Below are 21,827 nucleotides of genomic sequence, written 5' to 3'. Positions count from 1 at the left end.
AGGCGGTGGGGGCAGCGGGGGGGACGGCTGCGATGCTGTGTAGGGGGTCGCCACTTTTGTCTGTGGGGACGCAGGAGGTGCAACAGACATGAAGGGCCGACCTGCAGGCTCCATTCGGGCCTATTGGGAAGGGATTTTTAGTGAAAGTGGAAAGGGAGAAAAGGAAAAAGAGAGAGAGGGAGGGAGGGAGGGAAGGAGACAAAGAGATTATAAAGTCAAGGTCTAAACGTGCCTGTCATTAAAAATTAAGTGGCAGATTACAGCATGCAGGAAGTATTAGCAAAACAATGCAGCAAGAGACAATTCCGTACGCTGACAAGCCTGGACCGTGCAGTCTGACCGGGCAGGCAGGGAGGGGAGCTGGTAAGAATCGGTGGAGCAGGGTCTACTCCAAGCTAGGCTGAATGTCAGGGAGAAAGTACACCAGCCGTGTCACTTCTGTGGGGCAGGCAGCTGTACCCATTGAGAATTGCTGGTCCTCCTCTGGGCAACTATAATGACCCAAACAGAGCACTCCCCAGAGCGCCACAGGCCATGACAGAAGACATCAGGCAGAGCAAGAGACACTGCGGACATCTCCTCAGCTCAGTGAGACTAGAGTTAAACCATACGTGGCCTCCCACAGCATCTGTCAAGCCTTTACATTGGTTAGCTCAGGCCTTACGCTGTTTGGTGATATAAAACGCAGAAATCCTGAACTGCTCTAGAACACGTGAAGAGCAAGCTCTACGCAGGAATACTACTGAGATCCTTCCACTCCGCATGCTCTGATATCCAAGACTGGCAAGGAAAAAAAAATGAGGAAAAAGGGAGAACTTAGGTTTCTTAGGAAAACTTCCCACAAAGGAAATGTTTAGAGATTCGCAAAAGAAAGTTAGCTTGGGAAAGAAAAGCTATACATGCAACCATTATGTTAAGCAGAAAAAGAAAGGAAAGACAGAGAGAAGCTGACTAAGGGAAGGAGCAATGGGAAAGCAGCAGGCAATGTTTTAGTCTACTTGTTGGGTTTTGCTCAAGTTAAATTGTTTCTCTAAAATTGTAAGCCTACATTCCTGTTAAAAATTAAAAAGATAATTGCATTATTCAAGTTTATAAATATCCTCCTAATACAAAGTGGTTTGGCTACAAGCCAAGTTGTGAATTTCACGGTGCACAGCACAGAAACATGCATTAGAAATGCAATACCAACACAGCAACTGACCACACTGGGTATCTATACTTCATTATTAGATACTTTGCCACAAGTTAGCCCAATTATGCTCATTTGCACTGTCTGAGCAGGTTTGCATATTGCTTTGTTCTAAACACAGGTGCACAGAATTTCTATATGTGCAGAAGAACACCGAAAGGATTAGAGTCAGAAACAACAAACAGTGATTTACAACACACATGGGGTGTACTTCTACCTGTCAACATGAGGCCTGGAAGGCAAGAGCGTAACAAAGTTCTGGAGCTAAATCAAGGTGTTCACATAACAAAACAGGAGAGAAATCTTGATCTCTTGCAAGTGTTAGTCTGTAAATTACCATTCTCCCAATCACCCAGGTTAATGAATTTTCAAGTAGCGCCACCTGACCTTAACTGTGCCCCGTGTAAGGCACCACGGGTGTGCTGAGCTTCACTTTTGACACCTGAGACAGCAAAAGGCAACAGGAAAAATAAAAGCGGCATAAAACAGACAGAGAGGGAGACCAAGGCATAACGGAACAGCTATCCCTGAATAGCAAGACCTTGGAGAATCTTGCATTTGTCACTTAAAGCACAGACAGTGAGCATGCATTTTGATGCCTGTTGCAGCATCCCATTTGAAATAACGTGTTCAAAATCCAACAAGCAAAATGAGACATAATGAGATCTTCACTGCCCAACTGTGAAGAATGTGAACAGGTGAATAAAGTATTCTTTGGGCAAACAGCAATCTTTCAACGTATGAAGTGGACAGATTACCTGCATTTTGGGAAAGATGGGTTTTTTAATCTTAGATAATCCTCTCTTAGAAAGAGAGGAATTTTCCTTGTATCCATTGAAGACAGTAAGCAAATTAAACACTCAGGACAGGGAAAAAGAATATTGTGCATCTCAGGAGGGGGAGCCCCTCCCATCTCCACAGAATCAAATTAAATTTCCACAACCAGAAACATATTCAGTGATACTTTGTTTATAGAAGAACCTTGAAACAGATCATTGTCCTTGTCTGTCCTTATAACTCTGTGATGTCCTTCTGTGTATCTTGAAAAATTACTTACTGCATACTATCAATTCATATTTGTACCATGCATCTTCATGACTACCTGGAACACTCAGAAATGCTATAAAAAGAATAGTATCTATTTTTAAAACAACAACTGTGCTTTTTTCTTTTAGCTGTTTTTCCTAAGAAAACAAACTTTTGCAATTGAGCTGTTTGCCGTCTCTTTTCCTGTGCCAGTTGCTTTTGGATTGGTTAGCAAATTTCAGTCGAGCATGACAGACCGCTAGAAATCTCAATATATTTTCAATTTCAAGAAATTGTCGTGAAGTTACTGGCACCTGGTAAATGAGGGAAAAGCAGGCAGAACTCACCCATTTTTAACTTGTTGAGCAGTAAGCCACTGGCCAACCAGTACAACATCCTGGCTGGCTGGCCAGCCTCAATATCATCTCCCTGCTGAGCTAAAGCATGCTCTGTTCTGCCCTGTTTGCTGAGGGGGATGAGATACGGGTGACAAGGAGGGAGAGCGCTGTTGCAGAAGGGGAAGGCACATGCCGGACAAGTCTCCATTAATTCTGCCACTTAGAGCAACCTGCCCGTATGAACTTCTTAAGCCAGCTTTGTCACCAAACCACTGTGGAATAACTGCTTCCGAAATAACTGTTTGGAGACTAATCTGCCCAAACCAGCGTATCGCAGTATCACTGCAACTACCTTTTCACATAAATTACAATTTTTTCAACACTGTCATTTCCTTTCTTGCTACACAGTTTACCATTTTTCACTGCCAGTCTGATTTATTAGTTAAAGTTCCTTGGGCCAGACCTGTACAGGATAAAAAAAGCATGTACTGTAGTTTCACTGAAGGTAAATTTTTCACCAATTTACTCAGAATTTTTTTAGCATGGCTTCAAATTATAATTTTACACGGTTCATTTCATTTGGATTCTTTGGAAGTTTTAGGGCAATTCATTCACCTGTGTTACAAGGAAGAGAAACATACCTTTTCTTCGATTTGTGCATAGAAAGGAATTCAAATTGATGAAATCTTGAACCATAGATGGCCCTCAACAGGGAGCAGTCTGAATATTTTATTTTTAAAATGGCTTTAAATCAGATAACAAAAATTCTTGGGATTTATTTAAATAAGCAATTGCCAGCAGCACTGTGGACTTGGTAAGAATAACAGTGACCCCCTTGCAGTAAACTTCAAACTTTTCTCTAAAAGCTCACAGAGAGTGTAGCAGCAAGATTTTCACATTAAAACCAAAACTTTAGGAAAAAATAACATTACAGTTCTCATAGCAGTACTCTTTCACCTCTGTCGGATACACGCTAGATAGACTCAAGTGCCCCATCTTTGCATCTACCCTGCTCCTGCAGAAATGATGCACCCTGTACACATACACAAGCCAACTGCTGATGAACATGCACCAGGTGTTGCACTCAGGCAGTAGAGAAATTTGGATCACAATTTAGCAAGCTGCATTCCTGGGCCAAGTACTACATTACTATTAGAATCAGACAATTTCCAAGCCAGCAGGCACTGCAGAAAAGTTATGAATACCAAAGAATGCAGCCATGTCAGTTTTCACATTGTGCCACATGTGCTTACTTATTTGAAAATGTGACGTTGTGTCTTATCTTTAGTTATTTATCTGATACACCAATGTCAGGTGTAGTGACCTGTGGTTTTAGTTTTAAAAAGCTTGCTTCTCTAGCTTGAACCTGGGGTCTGGGAAAGATTCAAAATTGACAGGAGTGAACATAGCTTCTCATAGCATCTTGCCCAAGGTACTTCCACACGTAACTCCTGCAGTTAATACTGATGTCATGGCTGTTCAGGAACCTGAAAATTCCTTTGATCCTGATGACAAACCAGCTTAAGTGGCAATTCTGCTGTGTTTGGAAGTATTCCCCAGGAACTACAGCAGTCAGCTACCACAGAAAGGACAGAAAACTAACCAAACCACAACAGACCTGAGCCCCAGGCTTCAATGGGTTAAAATCTTTTCTAACTCTCTACCAGCAACAGGAGATAGCAAATCTGCCTCAAGCCACAATTGCTGTCAATTTTAGTACTTTTACTTTGACCATGTCTATGGTTACTGTTTCCATTTCCACCCAATATAATAGAAAACATTTGAGTAAAAACTACTGGAGTACTTCTTAAATAGATATACCTGCCTTCAGGTCTCAGTTATTCACATCTTTACAATGGAAAGATGTGGCTAGTTAGCTGGAGAAAGATCTTAGTGAAAGAATTTCATTCAACTTGTTAACAGCTGATCTTTTTATTTTGTCTTTATTCAACATTGGTTAATAGGATTCTATGGGAAGGGCTGTATCATGCCTTCAAAGAACAGAGGGCTTCTGTGCACACAAATAAAAGCAAGAACAGAAGGTTCCAGGGCTGAATTCCCTGAAAAAGTGATTCCTGAAGAAACAATTATACGGCAGTGTATGTCAATAACAGAGTAAAAAAGAGAAGAAATCCCACTCAAGACAGAGGTAGAAGAAGTATCACTCTGTCTCGTACATTCTGTTGGGCGTTGGTTCTCAAACTAAAGTCTTCTTGTTACCTTGCTGGATTCCTCCAGTTGAGTGCCTCGTTTCCAGGCCTCGGAGAACATGGAGCTGACAATACTTTGGGAACGGACATGTCCGGCTGGCTGGGTGTCAGAAACGCCACTGTCAGACTGATTAGAATGATTTGATTGAGATTCTGTTTAGAAGAAAGTTAAAAAACAGTTAGCATATGTTTCTGAATGTGAGAGTAAAGTCGTGCTTATAACGCAACTGTGTGACATTTATTAGTCACACTTGTTAAACATGTTATCCAAAGGACATTGTTCCCACTAACTACTGCATAAGCTCTAGCTCACATACAGGCCATTGCTGTCTGGAAAACAAAACAGTGCAACAGATCCCTGGTATTAACCAAATCTGAAGCTCCACAGAGATGACAGCACGTCAGATATGCTGCAAAGTAAAAACACACTGCAGTTGTATAGGTTCTGAAACACCCAACGGCTCCTGCACTTTGGGAAAAGCCCCATTTCATGCAATGCATGCAGCCTGCTCTCTCCAACACTCCTTCCCAGCACAACCTTAGAAACAGATGCTGGACATAGGCTGAGGACAGGCAAACTACACTAGCCGAGGCAGCAGCCTGCTTCTGACTGCTCCATTCCTCAAGTGAAGAGAAGGAATGATGCGTATCCTGTAACCAGCAAACGCAGATGATGCTCTGGGTCTACAGGGTATCTTGAAAAGACAGCAGCAGCCACTGCCAGACTGATTTATTCAGCCTGGCACCTGCTTTCTGTGTAGTCCCAAGCTGTCCTGGGAAAAAGCATCTAGGCACAAGCTAGATTGTAGCTCTGGCAGAACATGCATGGCTGGTGGGCTGTGGCTCAGCTCCCCATAAAAGAAACTTTATCAGAAAAACACCCAGCTTGGATGGAGAAATTGTCAGTAACCAAGAATTTACTGCTACACCTGGCAAGCTGTTCCACACATTTGAAAAAACATGGTGCCTTCCCAGTTAGGCTCGATTTGCTTAGCTCATTCTCACAGGCTACTTTCTGAACCTTTCCAATTCAATAGCATTACTTCCTGACCCGTATCTGCAATGGACAAAACACTTTCACACAATAACCTGTTTTCAATAATGAAACTTGCCCCTGAGGGTTCAGAATAACCTCGCAGAGTGTCAGCTCTGAACAGTGAATTGAGACTATATAAATGACTCATCAATTTTTAAACTGTTACGTGCTACAAAAAAACAGTCCCAGTCCTGCTGAGAGGTAAACAGGAGCATATTACTGCAGGCATACACAGTTTGACACAGGAACAGAAACAGTATTTTCAAAGTTTGTCTCTAAAGAGATTGTTTGGATCTTTGCCTTGGGCAGGGACTATTTCTCATTTTCCAATTTCAAATATTTCAGTCGACAAAAGCAGTTTAAGAGCTACACACACGAATCTCTATGCAAAACATAGATTTGATTTCTTTTTTCAGATAGGTGAAGATAGAGACATCAGGAATTTGAAAGGAAGTTTCCTCTTCTCAGTATCAGAAAAACATTTTTTTTTCGGAGGTGAACAAGAAAGTACTATGTTCCAAATACATACACCACTGCAAGTAATACAATAAAAAGTTTTTTATATGCTTTTTTATATATGTATATATGTTAAACATAAAGTCTATGTTTTAGACTAAAAATAGCATGAAAGACTTTGGAGAAACAGTCCGTTTCCTGCAATAGTCTCTCCTGAGGTCTCCAGATAGCAGATGATAAAAAAAGGTAATTAAATCTTTCTATTATGAGACAGATCACATTATTACCTGGCAAACTAGAGGAGCTGGAGCCCGACTTGATACTGGAGCTAGACAAGGAAGTCCAGTCATATGCCGATTCTGTTCTCTTCAATGCTTCCTGATAGTTCATGTATAGTTGCCTCCCATACTAAGCAAAATGACAAATTTAACAACTGTAAAGGCTGTGTACCATTTTTAGACTGTGGAGCTCCACCCCTGGCTTCTCTATTCCACCTTTTTTCCCCCCAGAGAAAAACAACAGGCTCTTTGTTAAGGAGTTCAGGCAACATCAATTCAGTGCAAATTTCATTTTGTTTTATTTAACAGAAGTGGCAACTCCCTTCCCCCAACCTTTTGCTTTTTCATTAGTGAATTGCTGAAAGAAAGAAAAACAGTTTACTTATGCTAGAAGAGATAGTGTCAAGCAAGAAATGGGCCAATGAATAAACTAAGCCAACCTGGGGATATTAGAAAACAATTCTGTTTTCTCAATTCTCTTCCAATAAGCCTTCTTTTTAAAATCTGTAAGGGAGCTGGCTAAAATCTAGCCATGTTAGAACTTCATCATGTGACAAAGAGGTGCAGCAGAAACAAGAAGAAAGGGCCCAATTACTGAATTATCATAACAAAGCCTAACAATTTTGCTAGGGAATGAAATATGTAAGAAGACTGTACAATTCATGGGAAGTTAGATTCAGCATGTATTTGCTAAGTAACTGTAAATGGTTTCAAACCGATACTGACAACAACTCACGGTAGCAGTGCAAGACTGCCTAGAGGAGGTTACCTTAGCAATGCGGATGCCATTGATCCATTGGTGTAGAGTTCTTACATCATCACAGCAAAGATACTTTATATACTGGGATTTCTTCTGGATCTGAGGATGCTGCAGAAAAATTGTTAATCCTCATCAATATTTTAATAGTTAGGAATGCAAGGAAAACCATTTATCTGTTGAGGTCTATAGAGACAAACTTAGTGCTGGAAGCTCTTCAACAGTAGTCTGTATTTTGAGCCCACTTAAAAATGTTTGAGAGTATTTCAGGAGGTGGCAGTGGGGGTTGCTTCACAGATAGATTGGCAGTGTGTCCAGTGTGCACTGACTTCAGGTTTGAAACACTAAGAAAGGGTGAATCTTTCAGTATTTTAGTGCTGTACCTTCTACCTACCAACAGAGTCTTCTGTACCTGTAAAGTTCTTTAGAAATCTTTATACATTCAAGCCAAATTGTCAGAACAGTCTCAGCTTTTAAAAACCTTTTCTAAACACAAGCAAGAGACTGCCAAAGACTAAAGAGTTGTCTCCTTTCACTGCTCTGTGGACTAACTCACCACCTGAGGGAAACAACTAATATATTTCACCTTCCTCTCACACCAAAACAAACTGGAGGAAAACAAACACACTGGTCTTCTCTGCTTTTGTATGGCTTGAGTGAGACACTCCACAAATGACACGCTATTAAGCACAATTCCATTTTCAGCTTGTAGAGCCTTCAAGGTCCCCACCCTACTGATACGGGGCTATCATATAAATACTTGCTGCTCCCACATGCATGTATAGAAAACAGAAAAGGTGCTGTATTTATCAATTCAGCAGTCAAGAAAGAAATGTATATTTTTCAAAAAAGCAGACACTGGAAATCATTCTAGATGGATTATTCAGTTGTTTCCTGTCCATGCTGTAGAAGTTACATGTCTCACAGCTGTCGGGGCAACTGTAAATACTCAAGTTCTTATAATTTCCTCTGTCGGCTTACAGTTCAGTGACACACAGTTTTGCTAGATGATCGTAGGTACTTAAGTTTTACTGAAGACTATCTGAAACATGTATCAAAGAACTTCTAATCTCTTTTCAGAATACCTTCTCCTTTTGTCTTCCAAACATAATTATTTCAAAATGAACATGAACATGTTTATCTCCATAAACAGAATATATATAACTAACTTCATTATGGTATTAGATAATTGTTTTCATTTTTCACTACCAGCCTCTTTCACATACATGTTGTATAACAAAGAAGAGTCTATAGAAGCACAAAAAAATGACTTTGCTAACAAGCCATCTTTTCCCCGGACTTGTTAAAAAATCTGGCTATATAGAAATAAAAGAACCTCTCAGAAATCTAACATTTAGGACCAAGGAGCTAATATATACTAGCAAATGAACTTTATATTTAACAATAGCGTAGCACCATAACAGTAAGGTTCAAGTTAGACAAAGGAAGCAAACATGTAAAGACAAATCCATTCTGGACTTCAGTGAGAACCGGCCTTTGAGTTTGTATTTGCCATTCAGCTCTCCAAAAACATGTTCATGTTTTGAAGACATTTCCCAGCTTAGTGAATCTTTGGGGCACAAAACTGAGTTTCTATTAAAAAAAACCTGTATGGCTTCTGTACGTTGGTACTAATATAAAACACCGATGTAACATTTTAAGAATTGAGGAAGGCAGAACACAATCCTGCTAAATATAGTAATTCGGTGATTCATCAGTTCCACACTGAAAACATAGCTTCACTTTGTCTAAGTTACCCGACTAACTCTACCCCACTAATTTACCTAAATAAGCCAATAAGGGACAATTTAGACACATTAAAATTTGACTTTAATATCTTCATGTCTTCATTTATGCTCAAAATAGCAATACTTTTTAAAAAAAATCTACTTAGATAAGACTTAGTCTGGTTTATCCTGTCTGGTCAACAAGTCTGAAAAAATAATTCACTATTAACCTGTCAAAATGATGCGGATAGAAAGTGACATGTAAGCAGAAGAAATCAATTTACTTCAAGGAATTTATAAATATCTACAAACTAACATTTTTGCTTTTAATTGCATTCAATTAACTGTACCAATGACCTATAAGAACATGGAAAATATTTCCAGTTTCAGCTGTATGCTTTCTCCCTTAATATCATGTCCCATATTTGATATTCAGTGTCCACCTCTCAGTGAGCCCACATGCATGTTGCCCCGTCTACCAGAAGATGAAATCCTTTTTTCACACAGTGAACAGGCAGCCACACACTCCAGGCACATAAAACATTCTAATGTACCGACATATGCAACACCACATGAGCTACAAATCAGGGACAGTAAGAGGTCAAAGGAAAACTGTAAGTACAACTATAACCATCTCTTGTTACTCATACCATTTTCAAATCCATGAAGACACTTTACTTGCTATGAACATACTGTGAAAACCTGTTTTAAAACAGCTTTGTAGCTAGCTATCTTGCAGGAGCTGACACCATTTTGAATACTGTGTGGGAGTCAAGAGACTGGGAGATGAGTTGACGCAATTTAAAATAACTTGAAGTGCTCAAGTTATTAATCTCACAGTTTAAGATCAGGTCACTGCTTTCATAACATTATTTTCTACTTGTTCATTCTACCTGTCCTTTATACTCTGAAGTTTCTTCCTTTACAGCATTCCCTTTCCCTCAGGTTGGGCAATACGGGTAGGCTTGACTCTCTAATACCAATTTCTGCACAACTCTGGACCTACACTCTGAGAAGATGGCAACTCCCTGAAGTTAGCGTTTCAAGGGGTATTATCTCACTGAACCTGAATTGTTGCAAGGTATAGAGTTGCCGAAGGGACAAAAAGAGTTTAGCGTTATGTTTTAGAGTATGATGAACAATTAAATAGACTGGGATTCATTAGTCTGAAAGTAAGACAATTCAGGGCAATATAAAAACGTTTACAAAGTCCTGAGGAGCATGGAGAACAGGCAACAATTGTTCACTAACTGTTCACTTCCTATATAAGAACTAGGGGAAAACGAAATAGAAAGCAACTGATGGCTCAGAGCAAGTAAAAGAGCATACAAGGTGTACCTAACTGCTGCAGCATTCTCAAAGTTTCTTGGAATGCCAAAAGAGACAGGGCATACTCAAAGAGTAAGAATACACCTAGGGCCATTGAACAGCCAAGATCCACTCCCTGGCTCCCTAAATTTCTAAAGGCTGAAAAAGTATTCTGTGGAAGTATCTCTGCAAGACTGTCCTGTACTTCTAATTTTTCCCTAAGCAGCTTATAAAGGAAGTCCACTGTCAGAGAAACCTAGGGTGCTAGATGAATCCAGTATTCTGGATTCTTCTGTTACTCACTATGATCTTTTTTCCTCCCCCACCATGCAATCCACACAGATCTTCCGGCAGGAGGAGGAAATCTGTCAGCTTGATGGGGAAGAAAGTGATTCATAGCCATTTCTTCCCTCTGCACTAGTCCCCGCATGGCATTCTCTTTTTTTTAACTGTATTTCTGTCAAGGAGGCTCTTTACAACAACTCCACAGAAAACATAGTTAAACATTACTTTCTCATTGTCACTGTAACTTACAGCAATTTAGATTTCTCATGTGCAGGATGAAAATAATTGAGACATTTGCCCTGAAAACCGTCAGGCATAGTTTTCCCATTGTTATATTAGTATAGGAAGTGTATTCTAAATTATAATCTCTCCCAGGATTAATATTATGTTAATCAGCTCTTGCTCACAATTAGGAAGCATAGTTACTATAAGGGACTAAGATTAGTGTGGAAATGTTTCAAGGTCTTTAATTGCTCTTTTCAGTATGAGAATTTTTAAAATAATTAACAAGTTACCTTTAGCACTAAACAATAGTCTGTGGGTGCTTTGTATTTGTTCCGATAGTCCTGTCCATAGTAAACATTGACATGATCTAACTGTAGAAAGCACACAAGATCCCGCGAGACCTATTAAATACAAAAATAATCATTTACAGAATATCTTTATATGAAAACCACACAGTGACAAAGTCAGTCCAGTGTTAAGATCCAATACTAATATAAGGTCTAGTTAAGGTCTAATATTAGTTTCAATCTGATTCGAAAACCACCAATACAAGAAGGCGATACAGCCACGCATAAACTCTTAAATCAGACATTCATTTTTAACCAGGACATCCTCTTCCAAATTCAGTCTGGTTTTTTGCGTTTTGTCTGCATTTTGCCTTTTGACAACATTTTACACCAGACTACTAATGTTTATTCAGAGTTGGTATCAGGAGAAAATAAATAGGACTGGTTGACCAGGAACTTTTTAACAGCTGCTGGTTACATTTTGTCTTGGTAATAATCAAGGTGTCCAAATTTCAATGTGACCGTGAGTATAATTCTAATTATGTTTGGCCGTGATTGTAGGGCACAGAATTTCAACAGACTATCTTGCATATAGATTGTTCTAACGAAGCAAAAGGCTGTGGAAAGAACATCTGAGATGTATCCAGCTCTAAAGGGAGCTGATGTGCTGACAGAGATTTCCTCTTCATTGCCAGCTGTGTGGGAGGTGGACTTCCTGTACTGGGGATGAATTGATGCTGTCAAGACTGATGGATTCATGGACAACTTGAACTCACAGTAGTTCAGCCTTGAAGTTATAATGCATTTGTAGCAGCTTTCTATTTACTTTTCATTATTGATACACGCAGAACAGCATTAAGTGACACTGAAGAAATGGTATTATATTTACCAGTTTCAAAAAACTTAGCACAAATCGGTCCAAAGAGAATCCCATTTGTATGAACTAACTAAACCAAATAAAATTATGCGGACTGATTGTGGAGTTGGTCTGATATTTTATGATTGGCATTTGCAGTGCAATTTTGTCCTTCATCTGAATTCTGCTTGAGAAAAGACAGCCTCTTAACTCCACCAATCATTTTTCCTCAAGTGTTTCTGAACACCTACCCCCGAGCTCACTCAAAAAGCAGACCCTTGTCTTCTTGTATTTTTAAATTTGGGGTTACACTCTTCACATCAACTGCTACCACAATAATTTACATAATATTTCCATGATAAAGCTGCACTTTTAATTAAGGGATGTGGCACTAGGCAAGGCACAGCTAAACCAAAATTTAAGGCTGACTCTTGTGTCCACGATTTACCAGCAATAAACAATTCCATGAAATTGCTTTAAAATAGCATACCTTTGCCTTCCCTTTAGGGACATAGTAGATTCCAGAAGCTCGAAGAAGAAAGTAACGTTTTTTCCAAGACTTCTTACCATCCTCTTTCAGCCACAAAACTCCCTCAATCTCTGGCACCGTTACAGAACTTCCACAGAAACATTCCTGCCAATAAACACAGTGGTTTGGGAAGAGAGAAAGAGACAGAACATACAGCATGCAGTGGTTTGTTTTTAATGACTGAAATTCTTTATTTCAGGAATGCACACATAATGGGGACAGCTCTTTTTTTCATGCAGTAATAGGAAATACTACATATGACAAGGAGATTAATTGTAGAAGCTATAACATAATTCAGACAAATACAATAGGGTATCTTAGCATTTTCTCAGCACAAGAGTGACAACAAAAATATTAGCAGCTACTGTAAAGATTTTCTAACCGCTGCTTATCAGTAATAGATCCCCCAATGGCTTTACTGGCTTCAAAGTCACGAGGTCACCTTATAGATTTAGCCTCATAAGTCTAAGTATACACAAAACCTAATTACGCATCCGTCAGATACAGCTATAATTCATTCCATGAGTACTTTGTTGCTACTAACTGCCAACACTGCAACTTCTGTTAAGGTTCTATTTATAAAGAGCTAACAGAGGAAAACAAATGCTTTAAATACACTCCAGATTAATATGCAGCACAGAGATTTATGAGTAATCCTAGAAAATAGAAAGAATTAGACAGGATTACAACCCTCTGCATCTCATGGCTTCAAGCATCTTTTTGATCCACAGTATTCACATGACCACTTATTAAAACCCATATTAATAATATACTAACAGCATGCATATGCTACATGTAAGTTAAATTGTATTAAGTATAATCCAAAATTAAATACCAAAAATATTTACTTTTGTGTAACTACCGAAATCATAATCATTATTCTGGAAATCAAGTGGAAGCTATGACACTTCAGCATGAGTATATCTTGACAAAACTGTCACAAACCCATTCAGTTTTCAGCTTATGGAGGCTATGGTTATTGTTTGCTTTATTTGCTCCACACGTTTTTTTTTGTCCTTAGTTCTGTAAACTATTTAATGTGTTCAATACTAATTGACTTCCTTTTCTGTCACTCATTTTTTAAATTTAATATTTGGTTGTTTATTTTAAAATGTAACTGAAACAATTTTAAACTACTTTGCTTACTAACAAAATTTAAAATATTAACATAGACCAGTGACTGAACCAATGTTATAGACTTTTGTAGAGAATAACCATTTGGAGAGCACTAGTAAAAAAATCTCTACTACCACAGGTCAAAAAACCAGGTGACAGTTCTGCAAATTTTGACTATTTTTAGCCACAGTTACAGGTAATTTCATTTTGATTATCACTGTGTATGGAATTTTAGTTATTAAACAAAATAAAGACACATTTTTATTAACTGATCTTATCTGAAACAGGGTACCATCAAAACAGCCATTTACCTCAAATGTAACACATTCCATTCACAGTTGCTCCAGAATTACATTCAGCTCCGTCCATCAATTTCAATCACCACAACCTTTTAGAGTTTAGCTTCAAACTCTGAAATTACCACTATGCCCTTTTTGTTTTGGCAGTCTTACCTCTAGCAGCACCTCTTTATTTCTGTCTGCCATCTCAGAGGTTTCTTTCTTCCCCAGAAGATAGTTCTGTAACAAGAGAAAGCTTAATATTTCTATAGGCATTCTGAAATCAAGCCAAATAACATTTCTCATTTACCTTTCTGTAGTAGTAAGAGAAAAACAGCTATTATCTAAGAACAATACATTAAGTGAACAAAACTTTGTAGTCCAATTGAAACTATCTGTAAGACTGCCAAATAATACATGGAACTAAGTTATAACCACCTTTTCCAGAAATACCAATCAGTCCATACTCTTATTTTAAGTAAGCCTCAAACAACATTGTCCTGGCTTTCCACAAAACAAACAGCTGCCTGGCACAATGCATCCAGAAATAAAAACACTATGAACTTGAAAATCCCACAACAAAAATATAAAAAAAACCCCAGAGATCTTTAAACTTGTTACATACTGCCATTATTTATGTGTTCAAAGAAGCACACACAGAAGCAATGTGCTTCTTTCCACCTTGCCCTGACAGTTTTGCTGAATAACAATATTTATTTTTCATGAAGAATTATGAAATACTCCTTGTCTTCTTAAAAGGAACCTAACTGTGCATAGGTACTGTATCTTATTTAATAAGAAGTTTTGTACTCTTCTTCAGCTTGGAAAGGACTGGGACAATTCCTCTTCCTAATCCCTAGCTCTTATACTGGAGAAAAACCAATATTCACAAACTTTAGCCAGTTCAGTATTTTAAACCAAGGAGAGATACTGGGTTTATGCTGGTACCTCATTCTTGTTGACAGTGTCTACCATATGTACTGATAGTAAACGTATCAACTACAAGCTTTTAAAAACAATTTAGAGTTTTGCTGCTTTGTTGCAAAGCACTTGAATAAGAACTGGTTTTCAATTCTTGCTTAAAAAAAATAATCAGATACACTGATGGTGTGTCAAAGGATGAGCATGCAAAACTGATACTCAGTTTAAATCCAAGAAATTACCACATAAATGCCATACAGATATAGAAATAATCTGTGACCCCGAAAGGGGATACATTAGGTAAGAGTTAAGAGACAGATCAAGTGATATTCTATCCAGTTCTTTTCAATTCAAATTCTTCAAAGAGTCACCTTCTACTTTTCTGTTTCAATTCCTCCACTCCCTTACAACACTGAACTGCTGCTGAATACCAAATCTGTAGCTACCATTTGAGAGAAGAGAGGCCTTTGAGGCCATTTGAGAGAGAAGAGGGGCCTTTGGTTTCCTAGCCAGGGAACAGGAAACACAGGTGAATAGAGGCAGGTCCCAGCTTCCACAGCGAGGGACACATGCTCTCTTCTCTTCACTTGCCATTTGACCATGGAGTAGCTATTCTCTTAGATTTTCTCTTCCCCTTCTTGCCAGCAATGTAAGAATGCACAGTGGAGGGGCATTACTATTAGCAATATCTGTCAACACCTTTTGTGCACATTTACATATTTGAACAGCACTAAGCATTGGTGTAAATGCCATGAAACTGCTTGCCTTCATCTCCATTAAAATTACCCACAAACACATTAGCAAACAGATTGTTTCAGCTCATAGTTTTTTGCTAGGGACTTGCTTTTGTGCCAACCACAATGTGGATGTACACAGTGCCGAAATGTAAAGTTGCCTGGCATTTTAATATATACACAAGTATCAAAATAAAAGTATGAAAATGAACGCTACCAAAAAAAAGTAAGAAACTGCAATCAGGCATGCATGTGTGCATGCACACACACACTCAACATAAACCTCAGGCTTACCTGGGGATTCTTGAAAAGTGCGTATTTCTCTATACGTTCCACAAACATTAGCTTGTTTTGACTATCTCTTGTCCAGTTCAGAAGATTTTCAACTAAATTTTCATGATCTTCAAAGATCCTTTCTGCAGCAATAACAAGAGAGCAAATACATTTGAATCTGTCACATTTTGTGATAGAAACTACTCTGTACTCATATCTGGGAGACAAGGCATATACGTAGAGAAAACAGAGTTCAAGGTCTACTAAAATGGGGAAGAAGTTTACATTAAGAAACTAAAAGAACTTAGTCAACTTTCAGACGTGCCTGGTTTAATTTTACACATACACTCACTCAACACACTCACTTCCGTCTCTTCAGGCTTATAGTTCCATCAATATATGAAGCGTTTTTCTTTTTTTTACCTGACAAAGCCAACCATGCCATATGAACACAGCAGACTCAAATGACAACATTTCAAATGTTACGAGTACAAATAAGAAGGTTATCACATTTATATGTAGTCTGGTCCACACAATCCCTGGAGAAATTAGGCAGCTTTTTCAGCACAAAATTTGTTTCTACATCCCCATTCACTATCTCACTTGTAAATTATCAAAAAAAGTAATAGACAATGATTAGAGGGAAAACAAAATGCTTCCGAAATGCAGAATACCCATGGTTAGTGGGGGTATTGTAGAAGAAGTCTGAAAACTGACACTATTTCATACAATCTATCTTGCTGAATAAATGATGTATCAACAATGGCTTCTGAGAACTCTGAGCTTTGAGACTCTGTTGAAATAGTCATCACTAGTACAAGATACTGAAAATAGGCAAAAGAGAAGAGAGGAAGAAAAAAGAAGAAAATTTACTGAAATGGTAGAGAAGTATCTGAAAACCCTTATTCTAAAATAAATAAGGAAGAATACATCTTTGGGAAACCACTAGACCAACTTTCTCCTCCTTTCTAAGACACTGAAGTAGAATCTTGCTTTCTTCAATTTGTTCCCTCTTCACATAGGCCACACGATGGCATTTCAGCAAATTATTCTTTCAGAATCCTTTGGGACTTGCTTGACCTTTCAATAGCATCTGAAAGCAGAACACTTTTTTTCCACAAAATCAATTACACCACATTTTTACAGAGGGTATATGGCACCGATCACATCCAGAACTAGGAGGTATCACTAATGAAGACTGAGATGACAGATGACATCTCAACGTCTTTGGTAATTAAGAATACTAGGCAGAGTGAATGCAACAAAATGTCATCTGTAGGGAATGAATTAAGGTTTGAGATGACAACACAACATTACTGAGGTCTCATTGAGATCTTTCTAGGAAGCTTTCGAGTTACAGCTCATGACTTCCATCAAGCTCTATCAGCAACACAGCAATACTGTCCTCCAAGAAAGTAAAAAAGGTGTTACCTAACAGAAGAACAAAACAAAAAAACTTTGAAGGACTGTGATACAAAAGCTTAAATCTCACTGCAGCCTCATTAGCAAAACTGGAGAGCTTTCAAAACCGATCAACTGTTATTACAATAAGAACACTAACTGAACTCAAACACGAAACAACTTATTCACTGAGTGTGTATGTACCTATGGTATGTAAAACTGCATATAATACAATGTTCCTATAATTAAACATACTCTCTAAAATTAAAACACTGTAACTCACAGATACTTCATAGACATACTCTGCTCTAACTAAAAAAAAAAACAACACAAAAAACCCAACCTTTGTCCCAACCGAAACAAACCTTCCAGAGTTGTTTCTGTTACAAACTTGCAGGGTAAAACTGGGCAAAGCATTTCATTCTGCATTCTGGAAATATCACTGAGTTCTTCTGAAAGTACACCTAAAGCTCCTGGTTAAACCGTTAGATAGTAACAGGTGGCCTTCTACTCCAAGTAGAAGTAGAGACTTCTACATCAGACTCCTCAAAAACTAATTAACCACACACATTTGAAGCAGACCACATAAAATGCAAAGACAATCAGGAACTCCACAGGCCTCATGTCTTTTTCTCCGCAGTTTGTTAGCTTAAAGCTTTCACTGCATTTTATTGAACTGCGCAATTAATGAGCAATCAACTGACAAGACAACATGGTAAGATACACTGTGAAGGTACGTAAGTCTTCTGTGTCCCACTAAAGGAAAATATTATAATAAAGGAGTTCCTTCCTCTTACATAGGCATTGCCAGAAAAAATGTTTCAAAAGATGAACCACTGGCAAAATAACACAATACAATACACAATAGTACATAGGGTGAGGGCTTTGTTGTAATCATTTTTTCATCTGTTTTCCAAGTTCCAGTATAAAATATATGAACCAAACAGGCTGCATTTTCGATTGTCTTTTAAAAAACCACGTGTGAAATCTATGAAAAACTACCTAACAGTTACCCTACCAAGGATCAAGGAAAGCCAAACCGAAAAATGAAAGAGGAAACCGAATTCCACCCTCTTGCATCTCTCTTAGGTTTATCATGTAGTCTGAATTTAAAATTCTGTAATTATAATAAATGTTGTTCTTTAGCTTGAAACTCTTCCAGTACAGCAGTCAAATTCTGTCATTTCCAGTATGTCACTGATCCCATTCAGTAGGGCATGCATATACTTGCAAAACACCCAACAACAAGAGAGATTTGTTAAGCCTGGTTTCATCTCAAAATAATCTTAATTCAGTCACACAATTATTTATCCAAATTCAATTTGGATAATATGTTTATCTTTCTGTCTGCAGCCTAGCTCTTTGTTTCTAACAGAAGTTAAAAATATTTTTCCCAGTATTTTTTTCCTTTATTCTTTCCAGGCTGCACAGTGAATGGAAACATCTTGTGAAAGCAAATCTAAGATGGGAAAGAACCCCAGTTGAGCCTTGAGTTCACAATCCTGCTACCTACACATTCAGAGATTTTTCAGTGATAGAAACATAAAACTATTGCAGAACTAATAAGGTTATTTATTCATACTATTCTCATTGGTAAAATGTTACAGAATTACACCTTTGATTGTTATATACCTAATTTGGATTTACATAGAATTTGTACAAATTCAGGCAACTTTTAAGATTTCATTTATTAAAATTCTAAGGTTTTGAGCCTAGTAAGATGTTATTTTTCATATGAAAGGTAGAAGATTCAAAGGATACCTTGTCACCCTACAATGGCCTTTTTTGTCTATCAATAAGCAAAGTTAACATGCTATACTGCCTGAAATAGAAAAGGTTTCACCAAAAGAGAGAGGAAATATTAATTTGCATTTTAATTTGAAATCAAGATATTTCAGTTCAGTTCTGGGCTTTTCAACGGGTAAGGTGCTTAACAGCTCTTTGATGTAATTCTCTGATAATGGGGATTAAAAATATTGTTTTTCTATCATTTTTCCCTTCTTTTCCATTCAGATGCTATATCCTTTGGCTAAATGAACAACTTACATTGTGGTATGAGCTATTAGGATCAGTACAAAATACTATTTACAAAGAGGAAGATGCATGGTAAGTTTTTTATTATCCCTTACTTCTTTCTTCTGGAAGGAACACATCAAAACCAAGGGGCTCAGTGACTAGACATTAGTAAAATTCCTATATCACACCTTAGAATTTAGACATGCTTTTAATATGAAAGAAGAAACCATTTCCAGATCGTTCTGAAACAACGTCATTCATGAGCTTTATTACATGAATGAACAGGATGATGAACATTATGAAGACAAGAATTTAAATCATTCTGAGGACACAGATATAGACAAGTATTACATCAATAGATAAGAATTATAAATGTTTATAATTATTACTTACCCATTTGCAATTCAGAGATGGTTTCCACCAATGACCAGTCTAAACTGTAACCACAATGTGATTTGTCCATCAGATTGTCTAATACTTGTCTCACTGTCTGCCTCTCATCCACCATCATTGTTTTTGAGCTGTCATCAGACATATGGACTCTGATCACCAACTATTAAGCAGAAAATTAGGAAAACAAGAAGGATTAATTTCCCACATTTCAAATAAAAACACATTATTTAAGATCTTGTTTCTTTTTCTAAGATTTTGTTAAAATAGCGTAAAATATTAAGTTCAATCAAAACATGCCCTCAAAATGAAAAAAGTTACAAATGATGGTTAGATATTTGGATCACGGACACTTAACCAGATACTGTTCTCCTTCAGTATAAGAGAGTAAATATAAAAGGTCTTCCAAATACAATGACAATGTGCTTTAATGTGTGTTAAGGAGGAAGAAAATCCCTCCTGCCAAAGTGTCCTGTTCTGATTAATAAAGTGTCTTTGTGACAATTTTTCTCATATATCTAGGTAGAACAAACCTATAGAGTTCTGCACACAGAGAATCACAATTTTTCAGATTTGCAATTCAAGCTTTCTGCCTGCTTCTCCGTATTTTCTAAAAACGCTGATTATGTAAACAATATACCTATACTAAATCTTCTTTTTCTGGGGAACATGAAGCATTAGTGCAAAAGAAATCTGATTTTAAAAACACAGTGGCTTTTCACAGGCACTGTCCAGAAAAAAAAATGCAGCCATTTTTTTAAACCAATCAAAAAACTTAAGACAATAGATTCTTCTTGCCAATCATTATACTTCCTTTTTTACACCTTGTTCAGGTGGAAAAGTTAAAATGTACTACTTGTAATACACTGGTTGGCTTGTTAATTCCCACCTTCCAGCCAGGACAGTTTTTCAGCTTTTGCTATATAAACACTAATTGTAAAAGGCATTTTAAGCTACTGAAAAACTCCGAACGTAAAATAAGAATGCTAAATTTCAAAGGAACACTTTATATTCTTTGATAATGCATCAAATAATGTCAGTAGACTTTCTCCACTCTCCCTGTCTATAGTCTGGAATGCTTGTATTCCATTTATCACTGCAAAATCCTGCTATGCATAATGGGAAGGGGTCTGTAAAGAAAACAGACCCAAATTTTAAATGTGTGACTGCTTAACATACAAAGGCAATCTCGGGAGGCTGGACCTTCATTTCAGCTCTGGGTGGAAGTTGGCAAAGTCTTCTCAATGCGCACTAGCTGCCAAATAAGCTATTCCTCAAGAAAAACATGTTATTCCATATGCTAGGATTTTCTTGATTAGATGAGAAAGTACTTTATCACTCAAGATCAGAACTCTACAGTGTTCCTATTTTATGTAGGGCAGCTTAAGGGTAATAGACACAAACGAGAAGAATTTTGCCTGCATTTTCTGGGTGAATAACTATCTTATAAACCACTGAAAATAACTTACCTTTTTCACTTGTGCCTCTTTAATCTTCTCTAACGCAACCCTAATCTTCTCAGCTTTGAGTTTAGCAGCCTGTTCCTCCTAGGGGGACACAAAGCACAGAATTCCAGTTAACACAAACTTCAGTCCGGTTTTAGTGGATTTGAGTTTGAGGCTACCATGCTTTAAAACATGAACTGAAATGCTGATTTACCCACCTATAAATCCTCAACTATTTCTTAGTGATGATGAAGACTTATTTTTTAAGACGAAAAGTGTTACTATATATGTTTAACATTTAGAAATACAACTGCCTTTATCTCCAAAAGAACATACTAGAGGCATATATTTTGTATAGACACATTTGGCATTTCTCTGTTCTTCCATATTGTAAGTAGCCTTGTGCAATGCTACCAAATATTTCAGCATATCATGTATTTACAGTCATAGATTTGGACAATACATATTCAACAAGAGTGTATAATTGAGCACACCCAATACATTTTTGGTTGATCAACATAAAACATAAATAGCACACTGAGAAATATCAGAATTTAACAGCACACAAATTATGGAAAACAAAACCTATAAATAGGATTCCACACTATGTACATTGGTTTGGAAGATTTTAAACTATTAAATCCGTTTGCAATAAGTAAGTGGAGCTTGAACACTCCATTTATCTTTACTAAATCCAGGCTGTATTTCTCCTTGCTCTAAGTATTTTAAGACACATAAAACAAATG

General features: G+C 37.6%; 1 protein-coding gene across 1 annotated transcript in view; it reads right to left on the bottom strand.

Annotated features, from left to right (window-relative positions):
* Positions 1 to 4,483: 4,483 nt before the first annotated feature.
* The window catches only part of RAPH1 (Ras association (RalGDS/AF-6) and pleckstrin homology domains 1), a 52,524-nt gene continuing 35,180 nt past the window's right edge, over positions 4,484 to 21,827 (bottom strand). Inside the window, exons 5-13 of the mRNA XM_009332147.1 lie at positions 21,106 to 21,183; positions 19,640 to 19,799; positions 15,851 to 15,972; positions 14,076 to 14,141; positions 12,469 to 12,612; positions 11,126 to 11,236; positions 7,303 to 7,401; positions 6,543 to 6,663; positions 4,484 to 4,916 (exon numbers count right to left, since the gene is read on the bottom strand). Of these exons, the coding sequence (XP_009330422.1) occupies positions 4,756 to 4,916; positions 6,543 to 6,663; positions 7,303 to 7,401; positions 11,126 to 11,236; positions 12,469 to 12,612; positions 14,076 to 14,141; positions 15,851 to 15,972; positions 19,640 to 19,799; positions 21,106 to 21,183 (1,062 nt within the window). The 3' untranslated portion in view covers positions 4,484 to 4,755. The remainder of the gene's footprint in view (positions 4,917 to 6,542; positions 6,664 to 7,302; positions 7,402 to 11,125; positions 11,237 to 12,468; positions 12,613 to 14,075; positions 14,142 to 15,850; positions 15,973 to 19,639; positions 19,800 to 21,105; positions 21,184 to 21,827) is intronic.

Source organism: Pygoscelis adeliae, unplaced genomic scaffold (genome assembly GCF_000699105.1).
Source record: "Pygoscelis adeliae isolate BGI_AS28 unplaced genomic scaffold, ASM69910v1 Scaffold160, whole genome shotgun sequence".
Lineage (NCBI taxonomy): Eukaryota > Metazoa > Chordata > Aves > Sphenisciformes > Spheniscidae > Pygoscelis > Pygoscelis adeliae.
The sequence above is the reverse complement of the archived record's forward strand: the minus strand, read 5'-3'. Positions and strand labels throughout refer to the sequence as shown.